Source organism: Plecotus auritus (assembly GCF_963455305.1).
Source record: "Plecotus auritus genome assembly, chromosome: 7".
NCBI classification, from domain to species: domain Eukaryota; kingdom Metazoa; phylum Chordata; class Mammalia; order Chiroptera; family Vespertilionidae; genus Plecotus; species Plecotus auritus.
This window is the reverse complement of record NC_137774.1, coordinates 170,685,465-170,711,825: the sequence shown is the minus strand read 5'-3', so window position 1 is coordinate 170,711,825 and position 26,361 is coordinate 170,685,465. Positions and strand designations below refer to the sequence as shown.

Genomic DNA, 26,361 nt, shown 5'->3' with positions numbered 1-26,361 from the left:
AGGGAAGAAAAGATGCATAGAAAGGGTGTGTGTGAGGTGGGTGTGTGTGGGAGAGAGAGAAAAGACGAGAGAGAGAGAGAGAGAGAGAGAGAGAGAGAGAGAGAGAGAGAGAGAGAGAGAGAGAGAGAGAGATTGAGAAAGAGAAAGGGAAAGGAAAAGGGAAAGAGAACGAATTAATTGTGGAGGAAGAAAACTTGGGAGCAGCAAGAGGAAAAATGGCTTGTGGCTATCAATCTGAGAAGCAACATCTCTAAGCTAGTGTTTGGATATGGGGCTAAGGTTGAATGTTGTTGGAAGTTGAAGGAAATTGCACTTGGTTATCTCAATTTCTACCACAAAATGGGAGGCAAAGTATCAGGAGCACTGAAGGAAGTTTGGCCTGGAACAGGACGTACCCCATCCTCTGAGGCTGAAGCAAGACGAGGTCACGAAGGGCTTAGAGAAGGACTCTTGCAGATGTGGCCTGAAGTTACAGGAGAGAAAGGCAGATGGCCTGGATTTCTTGATGAAGTCCGAGGCAAACTTATCTGCTGAAGGTATTATTAATTTGTTGCTCTTCTTACTTGACCAAATCCCAAACATAAAACTATAACAGAAGTAATATTTAGTACATTAGAATTCATACTTCAAATATTTATTTTATATTGAGATGATAACCTATTACATAAATCTTTCCTAGGTGTGTGAGTCTATTTCTTGGTGTATAAACCAAAACTTTAAAATATTCCCTTGATCTAGTTTGGAATTTAAAAAAACTGATACTCTATGGAATTTATACTGTTCTCAATCAGGAAAAAAACCCCACTGGAAATAGACTGTATTATGTCCATTTGTTGCCAAATTTAACAAACAGAAAACATTCTGGCCCTGGTATTAAGTTCATCATGTGAGCTTAGACTGGTTTCCCTATCAAAAGGTAGACATCAAAATATTTCATAATTGGGGGGATCTTTGAGATCAGTGGCTTCTCATTTGGGGGCCTCACACTTCCAGAATGTATAAATTGAGCAGTAGAAGTTGATGATCTATTTTCAAATTCCAATGCATCTAATGGAAATCCTGCTTTACCCATACGAAGGCTTTGCGGTCCTTTACAACCATTTGAAATTATTTCAATTCCATGGGGTCACTCTTCAGAAGCAATTTTCTTGGGAGTTAGGGTTTTGCATTTTGTATCATAGTGTTTAGTGTTCTTAGCATTTGGGACCCAGACACTTCGCATTTTGATTCTAGGTTGCTTTGGGAAGAGGGTGTATCAATAGGAACACCCTAATACGGACATATGAATGCTAGGATTGGTTAATTTGTACTCTCTCTGCTGGCCAACTTTCCAGTAAAGCGGTTTCTTAAAAAACTCCAGAGGTAATTGAAAAACAACAACAAAAACTTTTTAAAAAGTCTTCATCGTAAAGATGCACCATAAAAGGGCATTTTCAAAGTCCAAATTCCTTCTGCATAATTTTAGAGTAAGCCTCACTTTTACTCCACTTAGAGCACTGTAAACAGAACACAAGATTATGCGGCTAGTGTAGAAATCTGCAAAAAGAAACCTTCAGATCCTTCTACAGTTTTAATCTTAGGTGTGCATACCAAAACGCATACATTTTATCAAATAATTAACACATATTCACAATGAACAAATAGGGGCAAACTTTATACAAAAGTTCTGCTACTATTATAATTTCTGAAAAACATTTAACCCACCAGCAAGAGAGACAAGAGCTCAGCCTTTTTAAAGACAGATCATTTGAATAGAAAATATAAGATACAGTCACAGTTACAGGTGCAAACGATAGTTTTCTTCTTGTGGGTCCTTTGTAAATATTTCTTTATTTTTCTTCCTTAGATATCTTTAGAGAACACAGTCATTTCTTCTCAAATGATTATTTTTTTGGAAGGGGGGTTGCTATTGATGGTCTAAAAGAAGCGCCTTCATAATTTTAGCTGAGGCAGAGATGGGATATTCAATAATTCTTATCTCATTGATGTAGTCTTCCAAGATGTTGATTAAACAGAGAGGTCATTTTCCAAGTCCAAATGTTAAAACTTTATAAAGATACTCAGAATTTACAACAAATGATAACAAGTAGTTTTGTGCATTCATTTTCTATGATAACCAATAACGTATGCCAATTAAAACCCAGACTTCGTACTGGCATCAAGTGAACACTGCAGAATGACCGAAGCTGAGGGCTAGTCATTGTCATAGATGCAACCTGAAAGAGAAAATGCAGATTTAAACATGGTTATACAAACATATACCCCCTGAGTGCTCCAAGGTTGGAAATATGGGCGATGCATATGCTCCTGCTTTAAAATTGTTAAAAAGTACAATTGGCCGAGACCAGTTTGGCTCAGTGGATAGAGCGTCAGCCTGCGGACTGAAGGGTCCCAGGTTCGATTCCGGTCAAGGGCATGTACCTTGGTTGCAGGCACATCCCCAGTGGGAGGTGTGCAGCAGGCAGCTGATCGATGTTTCTCTCTCATTGATGTTTCTAGCTCTCTATCCCTCTCCCTTCCTCTCTGTAAAATATCAATAAAATATTTTTTTTTTAAAAAAAGTACAATTGGCTTCTTTTATAAAAAAAACAAAAAACAAAAACGAACACGTAATTACATGGAAGGCCATATATTTATTTCACTTTTATTGCTCAGTGTTCAATTCCAATAAAGTTTATGGACAAATTTATTCTCTAACGAAATGAAACTGGGGATTATTTTCTTTTATTTGCCACTGAATTAAATGTACTTTGTGGTAGGCATTCTGAATGAGGCTGGAAATAGTAAACATCAGTAAGAATAAGTTTGAAAGGAGACGAAAAAGCAACATGATTAACCCTATGCTTCATGTCAGTTGAAATTAATTTTTTAGAAAATAATTTAGGAATGTATAATGCTTAGGAAACACTAGTCAGTATTACTATGAAATGAATACCAGGTACACATATATTTTGTCGGTAAAAACAATTCTTAAGATTCATGGTATAATAAAAAATTCACCAACTATTTTTCTACTTCTGTTTTCAAAGAAAATAAATGAGATTCTTCCTTAATTTCCAGTTACGTGCAAAAATATTTTTTTCTCATTATATGAGGGCATTTACCTTTTCTAACATTTTCAAGTGATTCAAACTCTGATCAGATTGGAAGGTTCTAATAAATCAGCAAGCTATTTTTAGAATTTGACAGGACAATAGATTCACTGTCTGTTCTCTGTGGTCAGTGCCATGGGAGACTTACCATCAGCTATATCATCATAGATCTCTCCATCACTGTAATTGTAGAAAAGAAATTTTATTTTTAAAGAAAATATCTTCTTAACATTAAAGCAATATTTAGATGAAAACTTTAATAATGTAATTTTATATGACACAAAGCATTTAAGGATGAAAAGTTGCTATGCATTTATAAATGGGAAGAAATTTCATATTCATCTGCATCTTCTTTCTTTGGCTTAACCTAATTCTCTTTCATTCTAAAAAACACCTCCCCAATTTATTCCTGCTTACGACAGACACAGTAATCAGAAACACGCCTCAGGAGCACAGTCCGGGCCTTCCTCATGTTTAGACCCAGCAGTGCGCCTGGCATACAGCTGAGCTTGGTAAGAAGAGTTTGTTGAACTAAACAAACTGGAAAATCATGGGGTATTAGAACCAGTGGGGTTTCCAATAATAATAAAAAAAGAATAACACACTCATTATATATGTTAATATCAGATTTATACTTTCACTTGAACTTCAAATATTGAATGGAATATAATATTTGACATAGGAAACGGATGCATCATTTTTGCATGTTTCTCATAATTTTAAAATGTTAGTTATAAAATCTATAAATATTAGTTATAAAATAAGTAGCCAAGATGTAGTTAGTATGGTAATTCTTATGTTACATAATTCTAAAAAATATTTATGGCGATAGGCAACATTCATAATACTAGTTCTGGCTATTTTGACACCTTTTAGGTTTTACCTGGCCCTTTGTGAAATATTCTATTCTACACGCAGACTGAGTGCCTCCTGTGTCTCAGGAGATATAAATACGAGGAAGACACAAACTTTGATTTCAAGAAGCTTATAATCTAATGGAGGAGAAAACTGTATACACACAAGTAAAATGAAAGTATCATAAATATTAATAGAGCCTTGAAATGTAGGACACAGTTTCAAAGTCCAGAAATGTCAGGTGACTTTGCCATGCAGACCAGACCCACATTTGGTTCCTGTTCTAGCTTTGAGCTTTTATCATGAAGCAGCAGCAGGCCCTTCAGGCTGCTGCCAACCATGGCAGATGCCCTGAGTTCCTATGTCTTCTGTTTGGATCCTTTCTCTGAGACCGAGGGAGGCTTTGGCTAATGCAAAATCTGATACAAATGCAGAGAGGACAGATTTTCCTATTATCCACTAAAAAACTTACGAAGTATTCATTTCAATAGGCGGTACGCCAATAATTAGTTACAGAGTCCTCTTTTTAAATTCTCTCTTAATCACCCCTAATAATCACTGGGGAAGATGTCCTCTTATTTACCACACATTCTTTCCATGAAATTTTTATGTTTTATGTAATAAAACCTATTGAGAAACCCCATGCCAGCACCGAGATTAATGCTCTGAAGAAAATAAAGTATTACGATTCCTTTTCTTTTGATTCTATACTAGTTTGCAGACAGAGCCCTTAACACTGATTTCTCTCTTTCTGATTGGTGCCAGGGTGTTTGTGGATATAGTCTGTGAATCCTCTTTGACTTTTTTTATAAAGCTGAATTCTGTAAATCTTTGTGTTGGGACATGACCTAACCTGATAATAGAATCATTTCTTGCACTGGTTTACTTGGAACAGAATCTCACAATGTTTGGGGGGACTCTGGTAGCACACTGCCACCAGACAGTGACAACTACTCATTCACAAGAATAGAAGAATCATTGATTGCTACATTTTCTCTGGCATGCCTCCAAAAAAGACAACTTCGTACTCTACTATGCCTGGTTTGAGTAAAGAAAAGTCCTCAATTAAGGGCCAAACTATAAACTCTTAATAGGTGATATTAACACCTACTGTGTAGACAATAATTGATCCCTGATTAATTCAATTCAACCAATTGCATTAATCAGCAAGTGAAATGAGAAGTATTAATGAAAGTGTTCGAGGCTGTGACCTGTCTCCAATGTTTGCAATGTCTGTCTCCAATGAACATATAAAACTATGAACTGTATAATGGTGAACGAGAAGGGCTTCTTGTCTATTTAAAGTGACACTTTATGAAAACCTTAACTTTATTATGGATTATGGGTACTGACATTATGGATTATGGGTACTGACATTAGTATGACATTAGTATAGCGTATTGTTTTAAAATTGATTTCTGGTACTTCAGTAGATTATGTTATTTAAATGATGTTAAGAATCTTTCTTAAAGCAAAGCATAAAATTCTTTACAAGTATAACAGAAGAAGAAAATGAACTTACTTGTCCACCAAGTTACTCCGAAGGACATAACCATCTATGAAAGAAAAAGAAAATGAATCTTATTAGTAGTGCAGACTTGAAAAATCTTTACTCTTAAGAAATTGAATTAGAGTTGAATCTATATATATATATAAAAGTCTAATATGCTAAGTGTCCAACTGTCCAACCAGTTGCTATGACGTGCACTGACCACCAGGGGGAAGACGCTCAATGCAGGAGCTGTCGTGATGTGCACTGGCACCGTGGACCTGGCACCCACAAAACGACACTCGGCTTCCCCCAAGCGGGACACAGGCCCCGCCACCACCCTGGTGCGACAGCCCACCAAAATGCAGCCCACAGCCCAGCCCAGCCCGAATGGTCGCTTTGGGCGCCGGGTAATGATGTCAGGTTAACAGCACCTGGCTTCCTCTCCCCAGCGACAACCAGCCTCCTTGCAGTTTCTTCAGCCCAGGAACACAACTTGCTTTATAGTCAGGTGGAAACTTTTCACACTGTAACCAAATGTCTGTGAAGTGTTTTCCTGTGCCTCATCTCATTTGATCCTCACAGAAGTCCTGGAGTAGGTAGATAGGAGACTTGGTGGAACCCTATTTTCTTTTAATTAGCCAGAAAATGGAGATTTAGAAAGTTTAGAAACTTGACCGGCTGAAAAGAAGGAATAAATGGTGGACCTTGAAAGGTTTTCTCACTGCACAGAATATAGTCAAACACTGCTGCAGTTAAATATTTTACCCTTTGTTCCCCCTGCATGATCTACAATAACAATCTGCTTCGTGTTGATATTTACTGCTGTGTTGCTGACAATTACCTGAAAGACAAGTTGGGGTGCTTCACTGAGCTGGAAAAAGTTTAGCTATTCAGAAAGCAGGTCTAATTAAGCAAGTTTACTCTCTATATGTAAAAGGCTAAGTTGACTCGCACATGTGCAATACATATAAAGCTCTCGCTGGTGCCAATTGCACACGTGTGTTTTGATCTATCATCGTCAATTGGAATTTGGTTGACAAGTCTATTATAGAGAAAGGGAAAATAGCTATATTAAAATATTTCTTCTAATTAATTTCCTTTCAATGTGCACGAATCCATGCACTGGGCCACTAGTATTAATATAACATAATATGTTGAATAATTGTATATCTATCTTCAAATATGACCCATTTTTCTTATGTCCACTTTTCTCTCCTTCATTTTTCTTCTCTCCAATTTTTCTCTTTCTCTCACTCCAAAATGTCTCTTTTCCTCCATTTAAAATCCTTCCTCCTTTCCCCAGTAAATATTTTTTTTTCCTTCTCTAAACTACTGCAGGTTGTAGTACAAGGTTCTTTCAAATTTTAATCTATTTCTTAAGGTGTCACCCACGTGACCCATAGGAAGAATTTAGTAAGCATAGTTTCTCAAATTACAAAAGTAGTTCGCAGGTAGGTATTTTAAATACTACCATATCTAGGACTTAACACTTCCAATTTTAGTATATTGGGCAGAATCAGCACTGCTTTCAGATGCCAGCTATCTAGTGCTACTTGGGGGAATGTGCGTTCTGAATGGTCTCCTCACGGCTTTCTGGTCTTCAGTGTGAAGGACCTTCCTCTACTGCTTTTGCCATGTGACAGTCTCAATAGTTGCATTTTCATCTGTCATGGGACAAATCATTACAGAAGAACACATAGCAGGGATCCTAGTAATTCCCTGGTTAAGTCGGAAATAGACCATATTTTATGCAAGAAAGCAAAAAACAAAACAAACAAAAATCCCACAACTTTTTTGAGCACCTTCTGTTTGCCCCTCAGAGTGTAAAAATACTCTTAGAAAAAATACAGACTATTTTCTTCAGAAAATGTCTGCTGACATCTCATTACTATTACTAACCTTTGAAAACATTAGTTTTGTATTACTGCCTGAACTCTGTTGTATGCTGGAGAATAGTACCATTTACTGCCTTGTCAATACAGCCTCTAAATCACTGCTTTCACTGAGTCAATCTATTGGCTTTGATCCACTTCAGGTGTAGTTTGGGTTCTAAATCAAAGTAGATGTGTAACAAAGAATAAACCAGAAAGCTCATAAGCAAAGATTTACACAAATAATAATCAACTTATAAATATATTGATGTCATATTACTATTGATTTCACATGAAAACACATGGTTTTTAAAAATTAGGATCATACAATTGAAATTGTAGATTAAAATTAAAAAAAAAATAAATGTTCCCTTGAAATATTCCAGGGTAAAAAAACTTCACCAAAATATTTTCTCAAGAAATTCACCACCTTCAAATGAAAACTGTTGATAAAGAATCATACTTGAAAAAGAAAGAATCAAGGTTATTTTTGAATTCCCTCAGTATAAAAGTAGTGAAGAATGTTGCAAAAATGATAAAAGCACAGTAAAGTAATATTTTATTCAGAGTATGAAAAATTAGACCATTTTATATCTTCTTTTTATTTCAGACAAAGCAAAAGTAGCAAATTATTAATGTAAGAACAACTAAAATTTATCATACTGGGGTAGTCTTTAATATCACAGTTCCTTCACCCATTTCATGTTAAGAGACATTAAACAAGGTATATATCATAATTTAACACAGTTTTTAAAGGGAGATAAACTCATCTCTAACAAATTCAATTTTATGTGTCTCTTTAATGAGAAAAATGGTGCAGATAACAAGGTTTAAGAATAAATTGTGGTTCTGTGTCAGGTTTCAATAACTAAATCTGTCTTTATCTGTACTTATTATGTCCAGGGCCAGAATCAAATGTGAATAGTTCTCCATAGATGGAAATAGTCACAAACTTTTTTTTTTCATTAGTTAAAATTTGTGGTTTTATTTTCATTTTGAATTTTCTCTTAAAACACATTGGGGGAGGGGGAAACAATACAACTGTGTCCCCATGATAGATTCATGTTTAAGTTAACAATTGAAAAATAATGACATATATAAACTAAAGCTTTTAACCATTATGTCAATCTCATTGTGAGCTGTTGGGGCTTTATAGATGCTCTGAACTAAAATTAGAAGACAGAAAACTAGAGAAATGTGTAAGAAATTATAGTGTTGTCAGAGACGGGAAGTATTCTGGCATCAAATATATTTCTGGTTTAAAAAATATTTAGAAGATTAATAGTAATAAAGATAAAAACAGAGAATATAACCATGATTTTTGGAAATAAAAGGTTTTTAGTTTCCTGTGCTGTTAGGTAATCTATTTTTTAAAACTCAATTATGCTAAAACTGTGTAGACCTGAATAAAACATGCTCTGTAATTAAGCACTAAAACTGTCCTTTACTTGACCAAAATTAATAACTCATGACACAGCTTAATGATCTAACTTCAAAAAATAAATTACAAAAATTATATTCTCTTAGATTCTCAAGGCCCTATTATGACATTTCCTCTACATCTTGCCTATTCACGAGTTCTGTGGAAGAGCCCTCCCTTTTGTTGAACGCTCCATTTTTGTTGCTGTTGTGTGTTTGATACATAAACATCAATGATTATGAATATTTTAAAGAAAAATGTATCCAGGAGATCAAGTGTGGGATGCACTGTGCTGCTCTATTCCAGTTCCCTGGAATGATGTGATAATTGGGGGCTCAGTAGCTATAAAATGACTATTAAATAGCATTTTTACTGGGTTAATGACTTTTAATACTGCATAGTTTTTGCTGTCTAGTACATTAAAGAGCCTCTGCTAAAACTTCATTCTGTTAAAAGCATGCTTCACGACAGTGTCAAAACAAGTGACTTGCTGTGAATTTTTATATAATCTCTCCATTATAGTTCCTAGAGATAATTTTTTTGTAGTACAAAAATACTCCCTTTGCTCACATGTTCTATGTACATCCATCAGAAAGGAATGATAATGAGAAATGCAAGCAAAATGAGCTGGTGTTGCTCAGTGGTTGAGCGTCCACCTATGAACCAGGAGGTCACAGTCTGATTCCCAGTCAGGGCACATGCCGGGGTTGTGGGCTCAATCCCCAGTGTGGGGCGTGCAGGAGGCAGCCCATCAATGATTCTCTCTCATCATTGATGTTTCTCTCTCTCTCTCTCCCTCTCTCTTCCTCTCTGAAATCAATAAGAAACATATTAAAAAAATACAAGCAAATGAAGTGAATAAAAACTGCCTTATGGTTCTGTACCATGTGGAATGGCTGCCATGTTTGGTTAGTCCTATAATCTTGTGGGTTTTGGCAGGCATTCTCACACATAATATGAAATTATTATTTGGAAACCTCACATTCATAGAGCGGAACACAGTGGCTTGAAACAAATGTTTTGAAATATGTGGTGGGGTAGAGCTCGTTAGGGAAGGAACACCCGCCCCCGAATGTGCCAGTTGTGTCTCCGGCAAACATTTGCCTGTTAAGTGCAGCTGTGAACCAGGACTAATGACTCACCTGGCAGAGGGGTGATGCGAACATGAAATTACCGAGGAAAGAAATACAAAGTCATCTTCAAAACGGAAAATGTCTTCATTCTAATAATTTCCATTTTTTCACTTGATAAAAATGACCACTTTGATTATTTCTTCATTATTTCGTGTGTTGTGAGCAAGTGTGGATATAAAGTGAAATTTACTCAATTTGGCCTCATGCAATTTACAAAACAATAAAATCATACTGTGTAGATTAACCCAGGCAAGTAGAACAATGTCCAATTTCAAGGGAAAATGCTCACAATATAATAAAAGGGAAAAAACGAAATGCAGTGTATAATACTGAATATAAATTATTATAATATTATCCTGCTTTTATAGAATGTTCTCTCTATGTAGGTATCTCAATTCTGAGGATTCACATCAAGGTGGACTTCAAATTTCTAAACTTAACATTTTTTCTTCATGTGTTGTTTTAGAACTAAAACCAAAATTATTTAAGCAAAGAATGATCAGTTTGATTTGGGAAAATTTAAAGCACCTTTAAAATTCCCTTTTCTCTGATATACAAAAGAAATGGAGGACATTTCAGCCACAAATAATTCAGCCTGTGTCTCATTGCATATTTCTGTAGAAAAATTTTCTCCGGTGACAAGAGGTGGGAAAACTCACAGCTCATGAGACATTGAGTTGCGGAATAGGCACAAATACGAGGGAGAAATGCGAAACATTTGGGAATGTGCCAGAAATATCTATTTAAGTTCTCAGCGCCTTTGAGAGCTGCGCTTCACAAGTCAGTGGGTGAGACTTGATCGGATGTGCTAAAGCCTGTGAGAGGCTTACACTCCACTCCACAGTGGGAAGGGATTAGTGTTAATGCTTTAGCCTCTAGTTTCTATCATTACCAACCCTGGGTTTAAGTAAGCGATGTTTTCTTTCCTTTGATGGATTAAAGAAGAATGGAGAGTAAGGAAAACGTTAGGGTCACCAGGGTGTTGGATTGCAAATGCCTTTGCTGCTAATCAGATGATGCAGAAATAAGGAACTGAAAGTTTTAAGGGCTCCCAAATGATACACAACAAGCGAACTGCAGTCCTAAGGCTAAGACAGAGAACTTCCTTTTCCTAACCAGTTAAACTATTCAACAGACATTTTCCCGTGAATGTCTGTCTGTCAGACTTTTATCTGGTTCTCCAACTGCAATGTCCAGATTGTCAGATTCCATCCAGCAAGGCCTAAGCAAGGTGCCAGGCACTTAGAATGTGTTGGCATAACAATGTTGAAAGCCTCTCACGGAAGCTGCTCTCAAGCTCAGAGTCTAATAAGAGTAGTAGACTCTTGATTGGTAAAGAAGGCAATTAAAGCAGCAAAAGTAGTAGCTTGGTGGGGCAGGGGAGATATTAATTGTGATGCGGTAGTTGGGAGTAGGGAGTGGATGTGCGTCCAATTTTAGACGACAACTGGGTTGTTTTTAATAGACAATTATGAGCATTCCAAGTAGAATAAAATAGTTTAGAAGGATGAAATAGAGTAATTTATTGGAGGAATGACACATAAGAGTTTGTAATTTTAGGGTGTCAGCTGCAGGTGGGAAATAGTTGATGAGCATGAGGATAGATCGGAAAGGGTTTTCTGGACTAGGCTAAAGATATTTTTAATTGATTTTTAGAGAGGGAGGAAGGGTAAGGAAAAGAGAGAGAGAAACATCGATGTGAGTGTGAAACATCAATTGGCTGCCTCTTGCATTCCTCCAACCAGGGACTGAGCCTGCAAGCTGGGTATGTAACTTGAATGACTTGCCACTTTCCCAGGAGTGGGCTTCCATTCCTGATGAACAGAAGTGGTATAAATACCGCAACTTGTTTCCCCCTGGAGGGGTAACTGCCACTCCACGTTCCCTACTAGATTAAGCATTAATCATTCGAGGGGTAACTGTCTTCCATGCCCTGTTTACTTCTTCACTAGCCTACATGTGTTTCCCAGGATCACCTCTCAAATGAAGAAGCCAAATTAAGTCTAATCCAAAGAAAGTCTTTAAATAAAAACAGGTACGCACATACTACTGACGTAACCATCTGGTTTCCATCCTGTTTGAGATGGATTCCCAAACAAGCTAAGAATTGCAAAGCATGTTGCTACTGCACCAGGGAAAAATGATAAAAGTTACATGGATTCCTTGAGTGTCATCTCCCAGAATTTTATGTAATGTTTCCACCTTTCATTTCTTAAAGATGAGGAATTCCAAGAGGACAGGAGCCTTCCAGTATTCCTCACAATACTTAGGATTACTGATGTCCAAACAGGGAACGATAGCAGCTTACAAAAGCATCTGAAAGGCTACTGTTTTTCTTCATTCTCAAGACCCACTGGTTCCTAGGAAGATAGGCATCTCTGCTGTGTCTGGTGCTGTTATCTACTTCTGCTCAACTACATCTATACCTATACATGCTTGTCAAGCAGGTCATACACATCCTTGTAACTAATGTGTTCCATGGACCAGCGGCATCAATGACCTGGGAGCTTGGTAAGACTCAGAATGTCACACTTCACCTCAGACCCACTGAATTAGAATCTGCATGTTCAACAAGTCCCCACGGGCTGTGTAGTAACTTTGATGTCAAGGAGCATTGCTCCAAATGGGATTTACGGCTGGGGACAGGAGTCTCAGAATAGCTTGGCAAGGTTTCCTTCCACCAGACCAAGGGCAAGGTGTGTCTGGAGCGTGTGCACTGGAGACAGATGCGCATGACTAGTCCCAGGGCCATTCCCTGCTGTGAAATATGTGAGATAGTTTGGAATGTAGAGGAAAGGGAACATATCACGTAGGCCCATCAACCTAATCATCCACTTCAATGTTTTTATTTACATGATTTTTAACATGCCTGTAAATCCTATCCCACATTAAGCAGGCTTCTTCTCCCTCTTATTATTGTATCCGGAGAATTTCCTCGTGTTATTTTCGTGATCACCATGTAAAATATTTAACTCTGTATAATTGTCACAACTTATTTAGTTATTTAAAAACGTTGAACATTTTTATGACCTTTTTATGCTTATACTTTTTCTGCATGGAAGGCCATTCCTTTGGGTACATCCTCCCAAATGCTAGTCTGAAAGGGGCTTTGCTTCCTTGAGCTCCGTGTACACATTATCTCCAGTAAGCTCTAAGTCTTAATACCACACTGCCTTTTCTCCTTTGTATCCACCTTCCATTTTCTCCTGTGAAAAGCCAGCCACACCTCCTCCACGATAACTTTAGCTCCACTTTCCCCACCCTTGAGTCACTGTTTTGTTCTTAAAGCTCCATTTCAGTTCCTGTCCCTGAGTCACCTTCCTGTCATTAAAATTCGACTCGGAGTTCACGTGTTCTCTGCAGGCTAACGTAGCTGATATGGGGCAGCCATGCTGTCCCATATCCGATTTCAAAACTAGAACAACATAGTTTTGAGCTACTCTTTCCTTGACTTCAAATTCATAAGCTTCCTTTCCAATATTTGACAAAACATTTGCATCTGCCTGTTTTCAGAGTTGACAGAGAGAAAGAGAACAAGGACTGTCTTGTAGTCACTTGGAATAGTATGCAATATTAAATGTGTTCACACAGGAAATGAAAACAAGTGAATTTGCAAGGTAGGAAAACTAGCAACTCCAGGTGTGACATGTGCTATATAATTTCAAAACCAGGCCAGAGCTAGTGCCCCTCACTACTTTAGCTGTGGCTCTTCCTTCAGAGGAAGAAGCTGGGAAGAGTTATGGTCACAGATTCCCTCTGACACCAGAGCTCACGACTCAGGGAGTCAAGGGTGGGGGCAGGCAACTGCGATTTCAATGCACACACAAGGGTCTCCTGATGCTGGGTGTCTGTGGGACCACCTTTCAAGAAGCACCAATTTGGCACTGCAGTGGGAAATGAAGAGAGATGGGAATCAGATATGTTGATTGCAACACAGCAAGTGTTCTTAATGTTTTCCATAATTCACAAAGCATGGAATGAAAGAGTTAATGAAAGCAGGGGTGGTCATTGAGCTTTGTTTGGCTGCTAAACTCTGAGGGCTTCTCGGAAGAATAGTCAGTGACTTACATTTGCCTTCGTCATTCCTGCAGAGGACTTTTGTATCGTCCGTGTTTTGTATAACTTCGAGGGATTCGCCAGGCTTCACCTGTAGCTCTCTGTTACCCCACTTCTTAGAAGTTAAGGATGGAACAACTGTGGTTGAATACAGGACCCTAATTTCACCATCATACTGGAAAAAAACACACACATTATTGATTGGTGAGTATTATTCAAGTAACGCATTTATTGATGTATTTATTAAGAAAGTCTTTGCTAAATAAACAATTCCTTGTTTTTAAAAGATAATGTAAGAACAGCGAAGAAAAGGTGTTTTTTTTTGTGGAAAAATCACATATAACCTCACCAACCTAATTTAATATTTTTCATTAAAAAATTTTTAAAGTTTAAGTACATTATTATTTTTATACACTCATATATTTTAAAATTACGATCACTGTGTTTAGCTAACACCCCAATAACTTCACATAATTACCATTTCTTTTTTTGTGGTGAGAACATTTAAGAATTACTTTCAAGGGTATAATACGGTATTGCTAGCTACAATGACCATGCTATACATCAAATCCCTAAAATGTATTCATTTTATAACTAAAAGTTTGTACTCTTTACCTTTAGACCAGCATCTCCCCATTTCCCCCTCCCCTCCTGCCTCTGGTAAACCCTCATTCTCCTTTGTGTTTCTGCAAGCTTGGCTTCTTTTAGATTCCACAGGTAAGTGATATTATACAATATTCGTCTTCCTCTGTCTGGCTTACTTCCCTTAGTATAAAGTCCATTCGTGTTGTCACCAGTGGCAGGATTTTCTTCATTTTTCATGGCTGAATAATATTCCATTGTATATACACCACACTTATTTTATCCGTCTTATTTTTAGATTATCTTCTTACCAAAGTTCAGAGGACAGCTAAATTTAGATGGTTATTTCAGTATATATATATTATGTGTTGTATGGATTTGCTTAATCTGTTATAGGAATAAATGTAAACCTAAAATAAATTTCATAGAAAATATAGAAGTTATGATGGATAACTGTGATACTGATCATTACACTTCTAAAATATTCATTTTGGAACTTAAAATTCATAGGATTTTTTTCATTAGCACTTTGAACGTTGTATGATATTTAAATATGACATACTTTAAATTTTTTCCTGAAGTCTTTCTCTTCTTTTTCCTGCTTTTTTAGCTTCTTAGGGTCTTTCTCTTCTGTTCTGGCCTTGGCTCCTTGACTGAGAAGGCAGAACACATGTAAAACAACACTTAGTTTAGAAAATATAAAAAGAACAATGTATAATAGAAACGTTAGTGATAACATTAAATTTTTGTTAAATTTTGCTTTTCATTATTTGTCTTGGTACAGTCATTGTAATAAATGATGACATTTCATAATGCAGAAGAGGCTCTTCAAGAGAATACAGATTCCGGGTTAAAATGGAAGTGAGAGATGATCTAATAGGTTGAACCGTATAAAGTCACTGAGGAAAAGTTTAAACATGGTCACATATTAGTAGTTTAATATGATTCAACCTATTCTTGAACCCCTTCTATTTTTCATTCCTTCCTAGACAATTAAATGAATTGACCAATGTCATAGAAAATGTTTTTTTACAAAGAGCACTTAAAAATGGAGTTTCATAGCTTAAGAAGTTTATCTATATATTGGCCTTTTCATATCTACTTAAAGTGGAGCCATAGTGATACCAATTGGACTAAAAGCCAATTGTTGTAAGAGGTGAATAAGTCCAAGACAGTGGTTCTCCAGCTTGGCCCCATACAGCTCACCTGGGAAGCTTTGTGCCATATATATTTATGTATGTATGTATAGTATATATTTAAATATATTTTTACTGATTTCAGAGAGGAAGGGAGATGGAGAGAAAGATAGAAACATCAATGATGAGAAAGAATCACTGATTGGCTGCCTTCTAGAAGCCCCATATCAGGAATCGAGCCTGTAACCTGGGCATGTGCCTTGACCGGGAATCGAACCGTAACCTCCTGGTTCATAGGTTGATGCTCAACCACTGTGCCATGCCAGCCAGACTTACCTGGGAAGCTTTTAAAAAATAAATTGCCCTTGCCCAATTCCTAGCAATTCTGATTACTTAAACTAATTTAAAATTCCAATTAATTAGACTAAGTGGGGTTGGTGTACTGCAAGCATGTCAAACTCAAAGGCTAATACAGGCCAAATCAACAAAGTTAAAGTTTATGTGGGCAGCAAAAAACCAAAAGTTTCAATTTTCATAGAAACGTAGGTTTATTTCAATAGAAGACATACTGAATAAAAAGGGCTGAAATAAATGAGTAATCGTTAACATAAAATAATAGAACATTTTAATAAAAATTAATATTTTTTCTTGAATATTAACTTACCAGACACTGAATAACTACACAAATTAATAAGCGTGATGCAAATAAACCTATTTTTCTTATTCTCTGAAAGCAAAATGTTTCCTGTTGTGCACTCCAAACAAGTCAGTACCAGACTAATGATGTGGCAATTGGCTGCTAAAATATTCGCTGCTGGTATTAGCAGAGAGAAATGGTGTGCCTGCGCTCAATGCAGCACGGTTATAGTAATCAGTCACTAGCGAACATTGCAGTTCCTTATTCATAATTATGTATCACAAGATATTGTGAAAATTAAGTTACAAAATTTTTATTAAAAGCTTTCTTACACACCGTTTTATGGGCTGGGCCGCAAAAATATTCGTTGTGGGCCGCATGCGGCCTGTGGGCCGTGAGTTTGACAAGACAGAATTTTGTCTATAACTGATTTATTTAAAATGTTGCTTCTTAAATTGTTAACCTTAGAATTTAGTGAATCCCTGTGAGATGAGTCAGGACCATATACCGCTTCCTCACTCAGTATCTCCCATCCTTGGGGACCCTGGGCAAGGGCGGAGCACTCCATAGCTGATGAGCACTCTGATGTTATCAGAATGTACATGAATGTCAAAACTTCCCCACCAGCTATCTTTGAAAAGAATTTATTTAAAAATAGAACACGATGCTAGAGAACATCAAATTGTTTTAAACTCTGAAAATAAGCAACTGGTAAGAAAACAGCTGCATGTCAGGTTAAGTTGAATCAGCTGGTGTTTATTTTTCGTGAAGAAAAGGGTCAATGTGTGACTCTGGGTTCCTCGAGAGCTGTTGTATGGAATGTAGTGGCATTTCTCCAGTAATATAAAACAGAAAAAAGGCATTGAAAACTGCCAGGGGTAGAAGCCATTTCCCAATGGTGAGGAATATTAAAGCTAAACCGTACTAAAGATGACATTTTCCATTCTTGGAGAACTGAGACAGGAGAGCGGTTCTCCTTACGGCTTTTTTGTCGTTCTGCCCATGGAGCGTGATGCTCGTGTATACTAGTAAATGACAGCATAGTTCCCCTTCGGGTTCTTTAATCTTGGTACTGTCTCTTGTCCAGTAAAATTAGTTTAACAATCTTGATAAAAAATAAATATTTTGAGTTTATTTATGCATTTTTACCAGTGCAGCTCAGAAGACATCACTTATTGTATTCCACTTATGTTACTTTCACCTTTCAGCTAATCCAGTCCAGGATCTTTTTGTTCACTTTTCTTTTTTTCTTAAAAAAGCCAGAGATGTGTTTGCTTTTATACACAGTATGTATCAGATCATCTCACATAGTTACTGAAACATAAAAATACATCCTACTTTGTGATTTTCTATTTCAAAAGAGTTTTCAAAAGGAATGCCTTTTGTATGAACTGATTTTAGATTATCTTACAATTTTAGCCTAAAATTAAATTGAAACCTTAGGTGAGCTGAAGAATGTCACTATTCACCGTTGACTTCTTTTTATTTTTATTTGAATAAACCTTTGAGAAACGGATGCTTTTGTGAAACAGAGACAGACCAGAAGGCCTGTTAAAGAACAAATCTTCCTCCCATAGAAGAGGCTTAAACAAGGCGGGTGGAGGCAGATATATAAAATAAGAAGAGTAGTCAAGACAAAATGGTTTTGGGGGAACAGTAAAGATAAAGGGAGGAGATGAATCAGTGAGATCAATGTGATCAAGCTCTCAAATATTTTCTCAGTGAGTGAATGAATGAATGAATGCAGACATCAGTGAGTCACGGAGCAGAGGATAATCAGGGGACAATGAGCAGGACCACAGGGAGAGGTGAGGGCAAGGGGAAGAGGTGAGGAAGGAGAGAGAGAAAGAGGAGGATCAGGGTTATCACTCACCAACTTGGCAGAAAGTTAGAGCTGGAACCAGGGAGAAGACAGAGGGAACACGATCTCATACAGCAGATGCACACCCATCGGAGTCTGATCCGAGTTCAATTTTCTTGAGCAGTCTGATTTTCATCACTTCATTGTAATGAGAACATTTTACTTACCTCATGTCTGCCGAAGGCGAGGGGTAATCAGAGGCATCGACATCATCATAGACTTCATCCCCCACATCTAACAGAAGACAAAATAGCAAATGTTGAAATGCTGTTAGTTTAAATTTCAACATGAGCATTTAATGTTCCAAGGAGAACAAAATAAGTGTTCCTGTGGCCTCTGTACACTTCTCCCAGAAGCAGTGTCTGTTCCTTAAAGGGGAGAAGTTCTTGCCTCCTTGGATGCCTGTGTTAAATGTCCCTCCAAATACCAGTGACCATGAAAAACCCCAAACAGTGACAGGTTATGTGAAGATTCACAAGTGTGATGAATGGCAGTATTAGTAGGTTACTGACCAAAAAATGACATTACTGGTCAATGGCAGTATTGAAATCAAGATTCTTTTGGGACTTGGGGTGTTATAATAATATATCATTTTATTTTTAAAAACTTTTATTTATTTTAACCTTCACCTGAGGACATGTTCATTGATTTTTTTTTTAAGAGACAGAGGAAGTGGGGGCAGGGGAAGAGAAAGAGAGGGAAAGAGAAACATTGATGTGAGGGAGAAACATCAGTTGGTTGCCTCCCCTATGTGCCCAGACCAGGGATCAAACTCACAAGCCGACTATGTGCTCTGACTGGAAAGCAAACCCACAACCTTTCGATGTACGGGATGACGCTCTAACTAACTGAGCCACCTGGCCAGGGCTCATTCTATGTCTAGTCTATGTCTATCTACTTATCTACCTGCCTCTCTAGCAATCATTCTCTTTTACTCATTGATCTGTTCCTCATTAACTTTTACCTTACAGTGATATTATGTATATTGGGTATGGCACCACCTTAAAAGGGAAAGAATATTCTATTAATAAGACACTTCTGTTACCAGCAGGTATTGAGAATCCACATTGGTGGAAAAGTTGCTATGACCTTAACTGGTTCAATGTCTTTTCCAGTCTGTGCATTTACTTTTCCTCCTTCTAGAGTTTTTATTAATAAAGATCCACAGCAAATGAAGAGATGAGTGGAAGAGTAAAAATGTTTTAAGGAACAACTATCATAGAAAATTTAAATGCTCTCTGGTAGTGGCAAGGATTTGATTTCCTTTAAATCTTTGTGTGTGTGTGTGTGTGTGTGTGTGTGTCCCACTTCGGTTAATTAATTTCAAAGGATAAAACCTGCTTAGCTATATGAAGAATCCATAATAAATATGTTGGAAAAAAAGACATATTGGTTTCCAGATACGGAAAAAATTACTATCCCATGTACATACATTTAGAACATAGAAAAAACAAAAGAAAATTAAAACAAAACATACAATTGATCAAAATTTCTTACATTTTATTCCTGCTCTTTGTGGAGCTGTTTCTTGAATATGCTTTGAAAATTATAGATTAAGACACAAGGTCATCATTATTTATTGGTTAATTTTAATTAGTGTCCCAAATTTATAACTGAAAACAAACTCAGATAAACAGCCTGAAAGAACATATTATCTCTGTGTTTGGTTTGCTCTTTCAATTTATTTAGAAATTAAAACAAAGTTTTTGAAAGCCCCTGAATATTCTTGTGAGACAACCATTTATTTTGTTCAAGTAAATGTTAAGAAAAAAAAATTAAAGATCTGTTTCAGCACAGGTAAAAAACAAACAAAAAACCTGCCCTATCTGGTTTGGCTCAGTGGATAGAGCCTGTGGATCAAAGGATTCCAGGTTCTATTCCAGTCAAGGGCACGTACTTGGTTGCAGGCTCCTCCCCTGCCCTGGCCCTGATCAGGGCTCATTCAGGAGACAACCAATTGATGTGTTTCTCTCACATCAATGTTTCTCTCTGTCTTTCCCTCTCTCTCCCACTCTCCCAAAAAATCAATGGGAAAATATCCTCGGGTGAGGATTAAAAAAAAAAAAGCTGATTGAAATTATACAAAGAAGAAATGTTTATATTTAGCAGTGGAAAATTTTCCAAATATAACATAATTTAGACATTTAAAAAAATAAAAAAATAGATTTAGAAGGGCCTTGGTGGCATCTAATCTGATTTGTTTTTAGAAATCATTATGCAGAAGTCCAATATATCAAGCTCTGATTGAATTGGGAATATGGGGAAGTTGGTGTCCACCCTTGCCTGATTATCTCTTTCTCCATTATGACCCTTATCTACTGGAAGAACTGTTTAAAAACCATCAATATTTAAAACTTCCCTCTTCATGCTATCTCATTGTTGAGAAACTGTGAAGTTACTAGACAAGGTTACACAACTTATTATTTTCAGTCAGAACTTTAATCCAGATATTATGACAATATCCAATGATTTCTCACTCCCCAATCTGCAAGAAATGAGATGTAAAATATATAGTTTTTATTACTTACCCAATTGTTTAGGAGGAGCAGGGAAACTGGAAAGAAAATGAAAACACAATTATAATCAGACCAATATAAACACAAAAATTGATTCCTTTATTTTAGAGAGACATGAACAAGTAACAGACTGGAGGCTTATTGAGGCTAATCAGTCTGTTGACTATCATTCCTTTCTCATCCTCCATTTCTCCATTAAGTCCAGTTTCTGGCCAGTGATTTGGAATTTAGCAAGACTTTTTTGAACTCCAATGTTAGCTAAAAAAGTAAAGAGTCAAGACATTCAGTGGTTTATTTTCTCATAGCCATTGGATCATGTTTTCAGATTTGTTTTATGAGGGTTGGACATATTATTACCACAAGGTAAATTAAATGGCCTCAATATTTTGGATTCATTGTGGCATAGCTCAGGCCAAAACTGTTTGTTTGACTCAAAGAGTAGAAATGCAGAATTGAAATTTACAAAGGTCTAGGAATCTTCATATGACCGTGTTTCCTCAATATATATCCCCAAACAGGAGAATGGTGAATAAGAGAGGCATATCCATTGAAACAAGTGAGAGAGAGCTTATTAATAGAAGTGATATGAAATCAGGATTGGGTGTCATTTAGTTGCAACAGAAAAAGATCTTTGCTTTTATTACTTCCTGAACTTTAAACACACACACACACACACACCCACCACTGGACGAATGGTGCAGTTTTACGAAAGTAGGAGAGGTCATTAGTTCAAATCATCCAAAATTTGAATTAGCTTTTATGTAATTGAAGCAGAAAAAATAACCTTGGCTTTTATTTCTAAGTAAGGATTATATTTGAATAATGCTTCATCAAAATATTTGTTATGTTCAGCTATAGTTTTAAGTGTCCTATTTATTGAGTGATGTTTTAGTGTCTCACAAAAAGGTTGAGTCATGTACCAGATAACATGAGTAAGATCCTTCAAACTCATATGAATGGAATTTGTACTAAGGGTTATTTTTGGATGGAGAGAGAAATTATTGCATTAATTTTTATTTAGACAAACTGAATAGGATATCTACTAAATTTAGGATAACTTTAGTATAGTATAAATATATCATTCAAATAGAATTAATATGTCACTATTGTGAAAGTGAGTTACAAAAAACTTAAATAGTGTGTTTAGAGAAAGGAAATTCCAAATGTGTTCTTTATGTCTAGCAAATTACTTTTTAAAAGAGTAAGTATATTTTGCCCTAGCTGGTTTGGCTCAGTGGATAGAGCGTTGGCCTGTGGACGGAAGGGTCCCTGGTTCCATTCCGGTTAAGGGCACATGCCCGGGTGGTGAGCTCAATTCCCAGTAGGGGGCATGCAGGAGGCAGCCGATCAATGATTCTCTCTCATCATTGATGTTTTCCTCTCTCTCTCTCTCTCTCTCTCTCTCTCTCTCTCTTTTTCTCCCTCTCCCTCTCTCTCTCTCTCCCCCTTTCCTTTCCTTTCTGAAATCAATAAAAAAATATTTTTTAAAAAGTAAGTATATTTTGAGGAGTAGTTAATGTAAAATATTATATAATAAAGTATGGCATAGGAATTGTGAGCTTTTAGATCTGATGTTATAGTTTAAAAAGTCCTATTAAGTTATGAATGTGTGAAGGTATGTGTGTGCGCATATGTGTGTGTGTGTGTGTGCGTGTGTATTTGTGCATGTTTGTCGGGAAAACAAAATATATCTTTGAATCATAATGTTTTTTTAAAAATACTTTGTGCTCCTCTTATGTAAATGCAGGAGTTTAAAGGTGAGACAGTAAGTGAGGCTAAGGTGATTAATTTAAAATAATATTAAAATTGTGTAAGTCTGTCAGAATTCGGTTATTGGTTACAAAATATTAGTAGGATTTGATTAAATTAGTATTAGTGTAGTTATTGTGCACTGGATTTGGTTGGTTGACTCTTACGATGAACCTTCATTATTGTCTGACTCAGAGTCTTTAGGTTTCTCTCGTATACTTTTCTTTCTGTCATCTTTTCCCTTTAAAATCTTCAAAATCCCCCAGGACCACGAGTTACTCTTCTCTTCAACCTGTAGTGTGGAGCTTAGGGGCATGCAGGCATTGATCAGAATGGCATAATCAATGGAACACGAAGACATTGGGTGGACATTCAGGCTTGTTATAATTAGGCTGCATTGATCATTCAGGCAGTAAGCTACTCATTGTAGCCAACAAGATGGTGCGATTAAACATACAAGTAATGAGCTCTGAATACTGCTGCTTAGTAAGGTAAGGAGTAGGTACGCTGCATTTTTTTTTTTTCTATTTGGTGAGTTTTCTCTCGGTTCTTAAAATAGTAAGCTAAGTCAAGATTAAGTTTTAAACATCAATTTAGTTTTATTTTTTATTTAAAGTAAGTAACTAATAGTTCTTAAAATTTAAAATAGGCCGTTTTGAAAGTTTAAACAACTCAAGGGTAGGATATTCAGTACTGGTTTTGCCACAGATAGGATATGGTCTCAATTTATTTGGGGTTCCTATGACTATGATTATTGTACAAAGAATAGCCATGCAACTGATAGGCTCTTCGGAGCCTGTTGTAAAAGTAAATTATTAATTGATAAATAAATGATTGGGAAAAGTCTGGAAAATAAAAACAACAATATCTGCAATTCTTTATCCCTTTTTAAAATCACTTCTTTTGACATAATTGTCTAGGTTTTTCCAAACAATATACCACTTCATTTGAATGTGGTGTAATTACACTTCCTGATTTATAGCTGTTAACTAAACATTTAAATCATTTTTTTTGTAATTTAAAAAAGGACACTATTTTCTGCTTTTTAATTCTAACTACAATGCAAATCTTTAGTAAATACAGTAGATTTTAGTAGATATTCAGTAAATACAGTAGTAAATACAATAATTTGCAAAATGGAAAGTCACTGTTTATTCTTACCCATCATCAGCATCTTCCTCTTCAATCCCATCATAAATATCGTCATCTGGGGGAGGTGGGAACATCCCTTCATTTGGATTAAGAGGGAAAAAGCTTCTGTTAGTTTTGTAATTTGGTTATGTAATAGTCACTCGAACTTTGATAATAAATATGCCTCATTTAACTGTACAGAACATAGTAGCTATTTAAATAGCTACTACTTTTATTTAAATAAAAAATAATTTTACTCTTTCACTCTCACATAGATAGGTACATTGTTCTGTGTATACAGAATTTTTATAGGTGAAATATAATACAAATGTGAGGGATAATAAAAGGTACTGTGCACTAGAGAGAAATGGGTAGAATACATATTAGAAAAAGAAATACTAAATAAAGAATAGAGTTAAATATTTATTGTTAAAAAGAGAGGGGAAAAGATGATAAGAAAAATTTAATAGTGAGAAGACATTTAGAAAAAGCTATTGATCAAGGTATAAGTAAAGAAAAGCAAAGGGAATGAAATGTGAATTTGTAAATATTTATGGTAGCTGAAACAAATCTTTCATTTCTTTTATTTCACTGCATCAACGTGATATTTTGAAAGTTAAAATATCTTGTTTAAGTTGTTATCCCACAACCCCCAGGAACCTCAGTGTTTGACAAACATTTATTTAACAAATGTTTATTGAGTAGCTTCTCTGTGCAAAAATATGCACAATGTAGAAGGACATATTTGCCAATGATAGCTCTGAGGAGGGGTTAAAATCCAAAATTTATAAAGCACTTATAAAACTCAACACCAAAAACAAACAATACAATTTAAAAAATGGGCAATACAATTTAAAAAATGGGCAAAAGACCTCTTCTCCAAAGAGGACATACAGATGTCCAATAGACACATGAAAAGATGCTCAACATCACTAATCATTGGAGAAATGCAAATTATAACCTCACCTCTGTCAGAATGGCTATCATCAATAAGGCAACAAACAACAAGTGTTGGTAAGGATGTGGAGAAAAGGGGACCTTCATGCACTGTTGATAGGAATGTAGATTGGTACAACCACTGTGGAAAACAATATGGAGTTTCCTCAAAAAATTAAAGATGGAACTGCCTTGTAAATTCTGGGAATATATCTGAAGAAGCCAGAAACACTAATTTGAAAGATTATATGCACCCCTATGTTCATTGCAGCATTATTTACAATAGCCAAGTGTCCATCAGTAGATGTTCATTACAGCGTTATTTACAATAGCCAAGTGTCCATCAGTAGATGAATGGATAAAATAGCTGTGGTATATTTCAACAATGGAATACTACTTGGCTATAAAAAAGAAGGAAACCTTACCCTTTGCAACAGCATGGATGGACCTGGAGAGTATTATGCTAAGTGAAATAAGCCACTCAGAGAAAGGCAAATACCATATAATTTTACTCATATGTGGAATCTAAAGAACAAAATAAACTAACAAACAAAACAGAAACAGACTCATAGATAGAGAACAGATTGATAGCTGTCAGAGGGGAGGGGTCCGGGGCTGGGTGAAAAAGGTGAAAGGATTAAGGCCCCCCCCCCCCAAAAAAAAAGCTTCACATATACAGACAATAGTATGGTGATTACCAGAGGGGAAGGGGAGTATGGGAAGGTAGAAGAGAATAAAGAGGAGTTAGGTATATGGTGATGGAAGAGACTTGACTTGGAGTGGTGTACACACAGTAGAATATACAGATGATGTATTATAGAATTATACACCTGAAACCGATATAATTTTATTAATCAATGTCATGCCAATAAATTCAATAAAAATTTTAGAAAACGTACAATGAATTTGAAATTTGACTTTTAGGATGAAAATGCTAGCACTGCAAAGTTTTAGTAAAACTCCCTTATTTTGTTGATGAAAAGCCAAGGGATCTTTAGGAATCACAGCTAAGGTGACCATATAAGTTATACAATCAAGGATACTTCTGAACATGAAGGAGGATGCTCTAGTAATGATGCCTGTACAACTGGCACAATCAGTGCTGCCCTGGGCACACTGAAAGTGGAGCCAACTTCTGACCCATAACAAGTATGGGAGGAAGAAGTGAATTGCTCAGGGTCACTCGGTGACCAGGGCTGAAATCCAGGCCATTGGTTTCAGTCCAGTGTTCATTCTACCACTTTAATATGCTCCTCGTGAGGTGCAGACAAAGGAATTTAATCATTAATGTACACAAAAATGTTGAAGACTTGGAGAAACTTTTGCTAAAAGTGTGTGGCTTACCTCCACTTCCACTCTGACTGTGGCTAGAAAAGAAACAGAGACAGATTAAATTCGCATATGAGTTACATAGTTATCAGGAAGAAAAGTACTTGTATTGAGCAGTTATAAGAGAAATAAGACTCCCATTAAAAGTTCTTAGGATATGTGAAGAAGAAGAAAAATTGTTCTGTTTCGTAAGAGATGAATAGTAACAAGGCCTATAGTAACAAAACAAAATACAAAACAAAACAAACCTAATCAGAATCAAGCGAGTTTTGATACTACATAAAGTATTCAAAACAATGATACTGTTTGCTCCTAACATATTCCCATAAGGCAGTTTTTGGGTTATACATTATTACATCATTCCATAGATGGATTTATTTTAAAAAAGAGTATTATTCCATGAGGCATATAGAACTATTATTGGATTAAATCAATTCTCTTTAAACATCTTATAACCACAGCATTTTAAAAAAATTTCTTTATTGATTAAGGTATCACATATTTGTCCTCATCCCCCCATTCCCATCCCAAACCCCTCCCCATGCATGGCCCCACCCCGCTGTTG

At 36.3% G+C, this 26,361-nt stretch overlaps 1 protein-coding gene across 2 annotated transcripts in view; it reads right to left on the bottom strand.

Moving 5' to 3' along the window:
* Positions 1-1,556: 1,556 nt before the first annotated feature.
* The window catches only part of FYB1 (FYN binding protein 1), an 80,965-nt gene continuing 56,160 nt past the window's right edge, over positions 1,557-26,361 (bottom strand). Inside the window, exons 9-18 of one of the 2 annotated variants that reach the window (XM_080679652.1) lie at positions 25,812-25,834; positions 23,562-23,628; positions 22,568-22,705; positions 20,664-20,689; positions 18,303-18,369; positions 15,064-15,154; positions 13,932-14,094; positions 5,470-5,503; positions 3,241-3,272; positions 1,557-2,216 (exon numbers count right to left, since the gene is read on the bottom strand). In XM_080679652.1, the coding sequence (XP_080535778.1) occupies positions 2,194-2,216; positions 3,241-3,272; positions 5,470-5,503; positions 13,932-14,094; positions 15,064-15,154; positions 18,303-18,369; positions 20,664-20,689; positions 22,568-22,705; positions 23,562-23,628; positions 25,812-25,834 (664 nt within the window). In that variant the 3' untranslated portion in view covers positions 1,557-2,193. The remainder of the gene's footprint in view (positions 2,217-3,240; positions 3,273-5,469; positions 5,504-13,931; positions 14,095-15,063; positions 15,155-18,302; positions 18,370-20,663; positions 20,690-22,567; positions 22,706-23,561; positions 23,629-25,811; positions 25,835-26,361) is intronic. The other variant, XM_080679653.1, reaches the window with a different exon arrangement.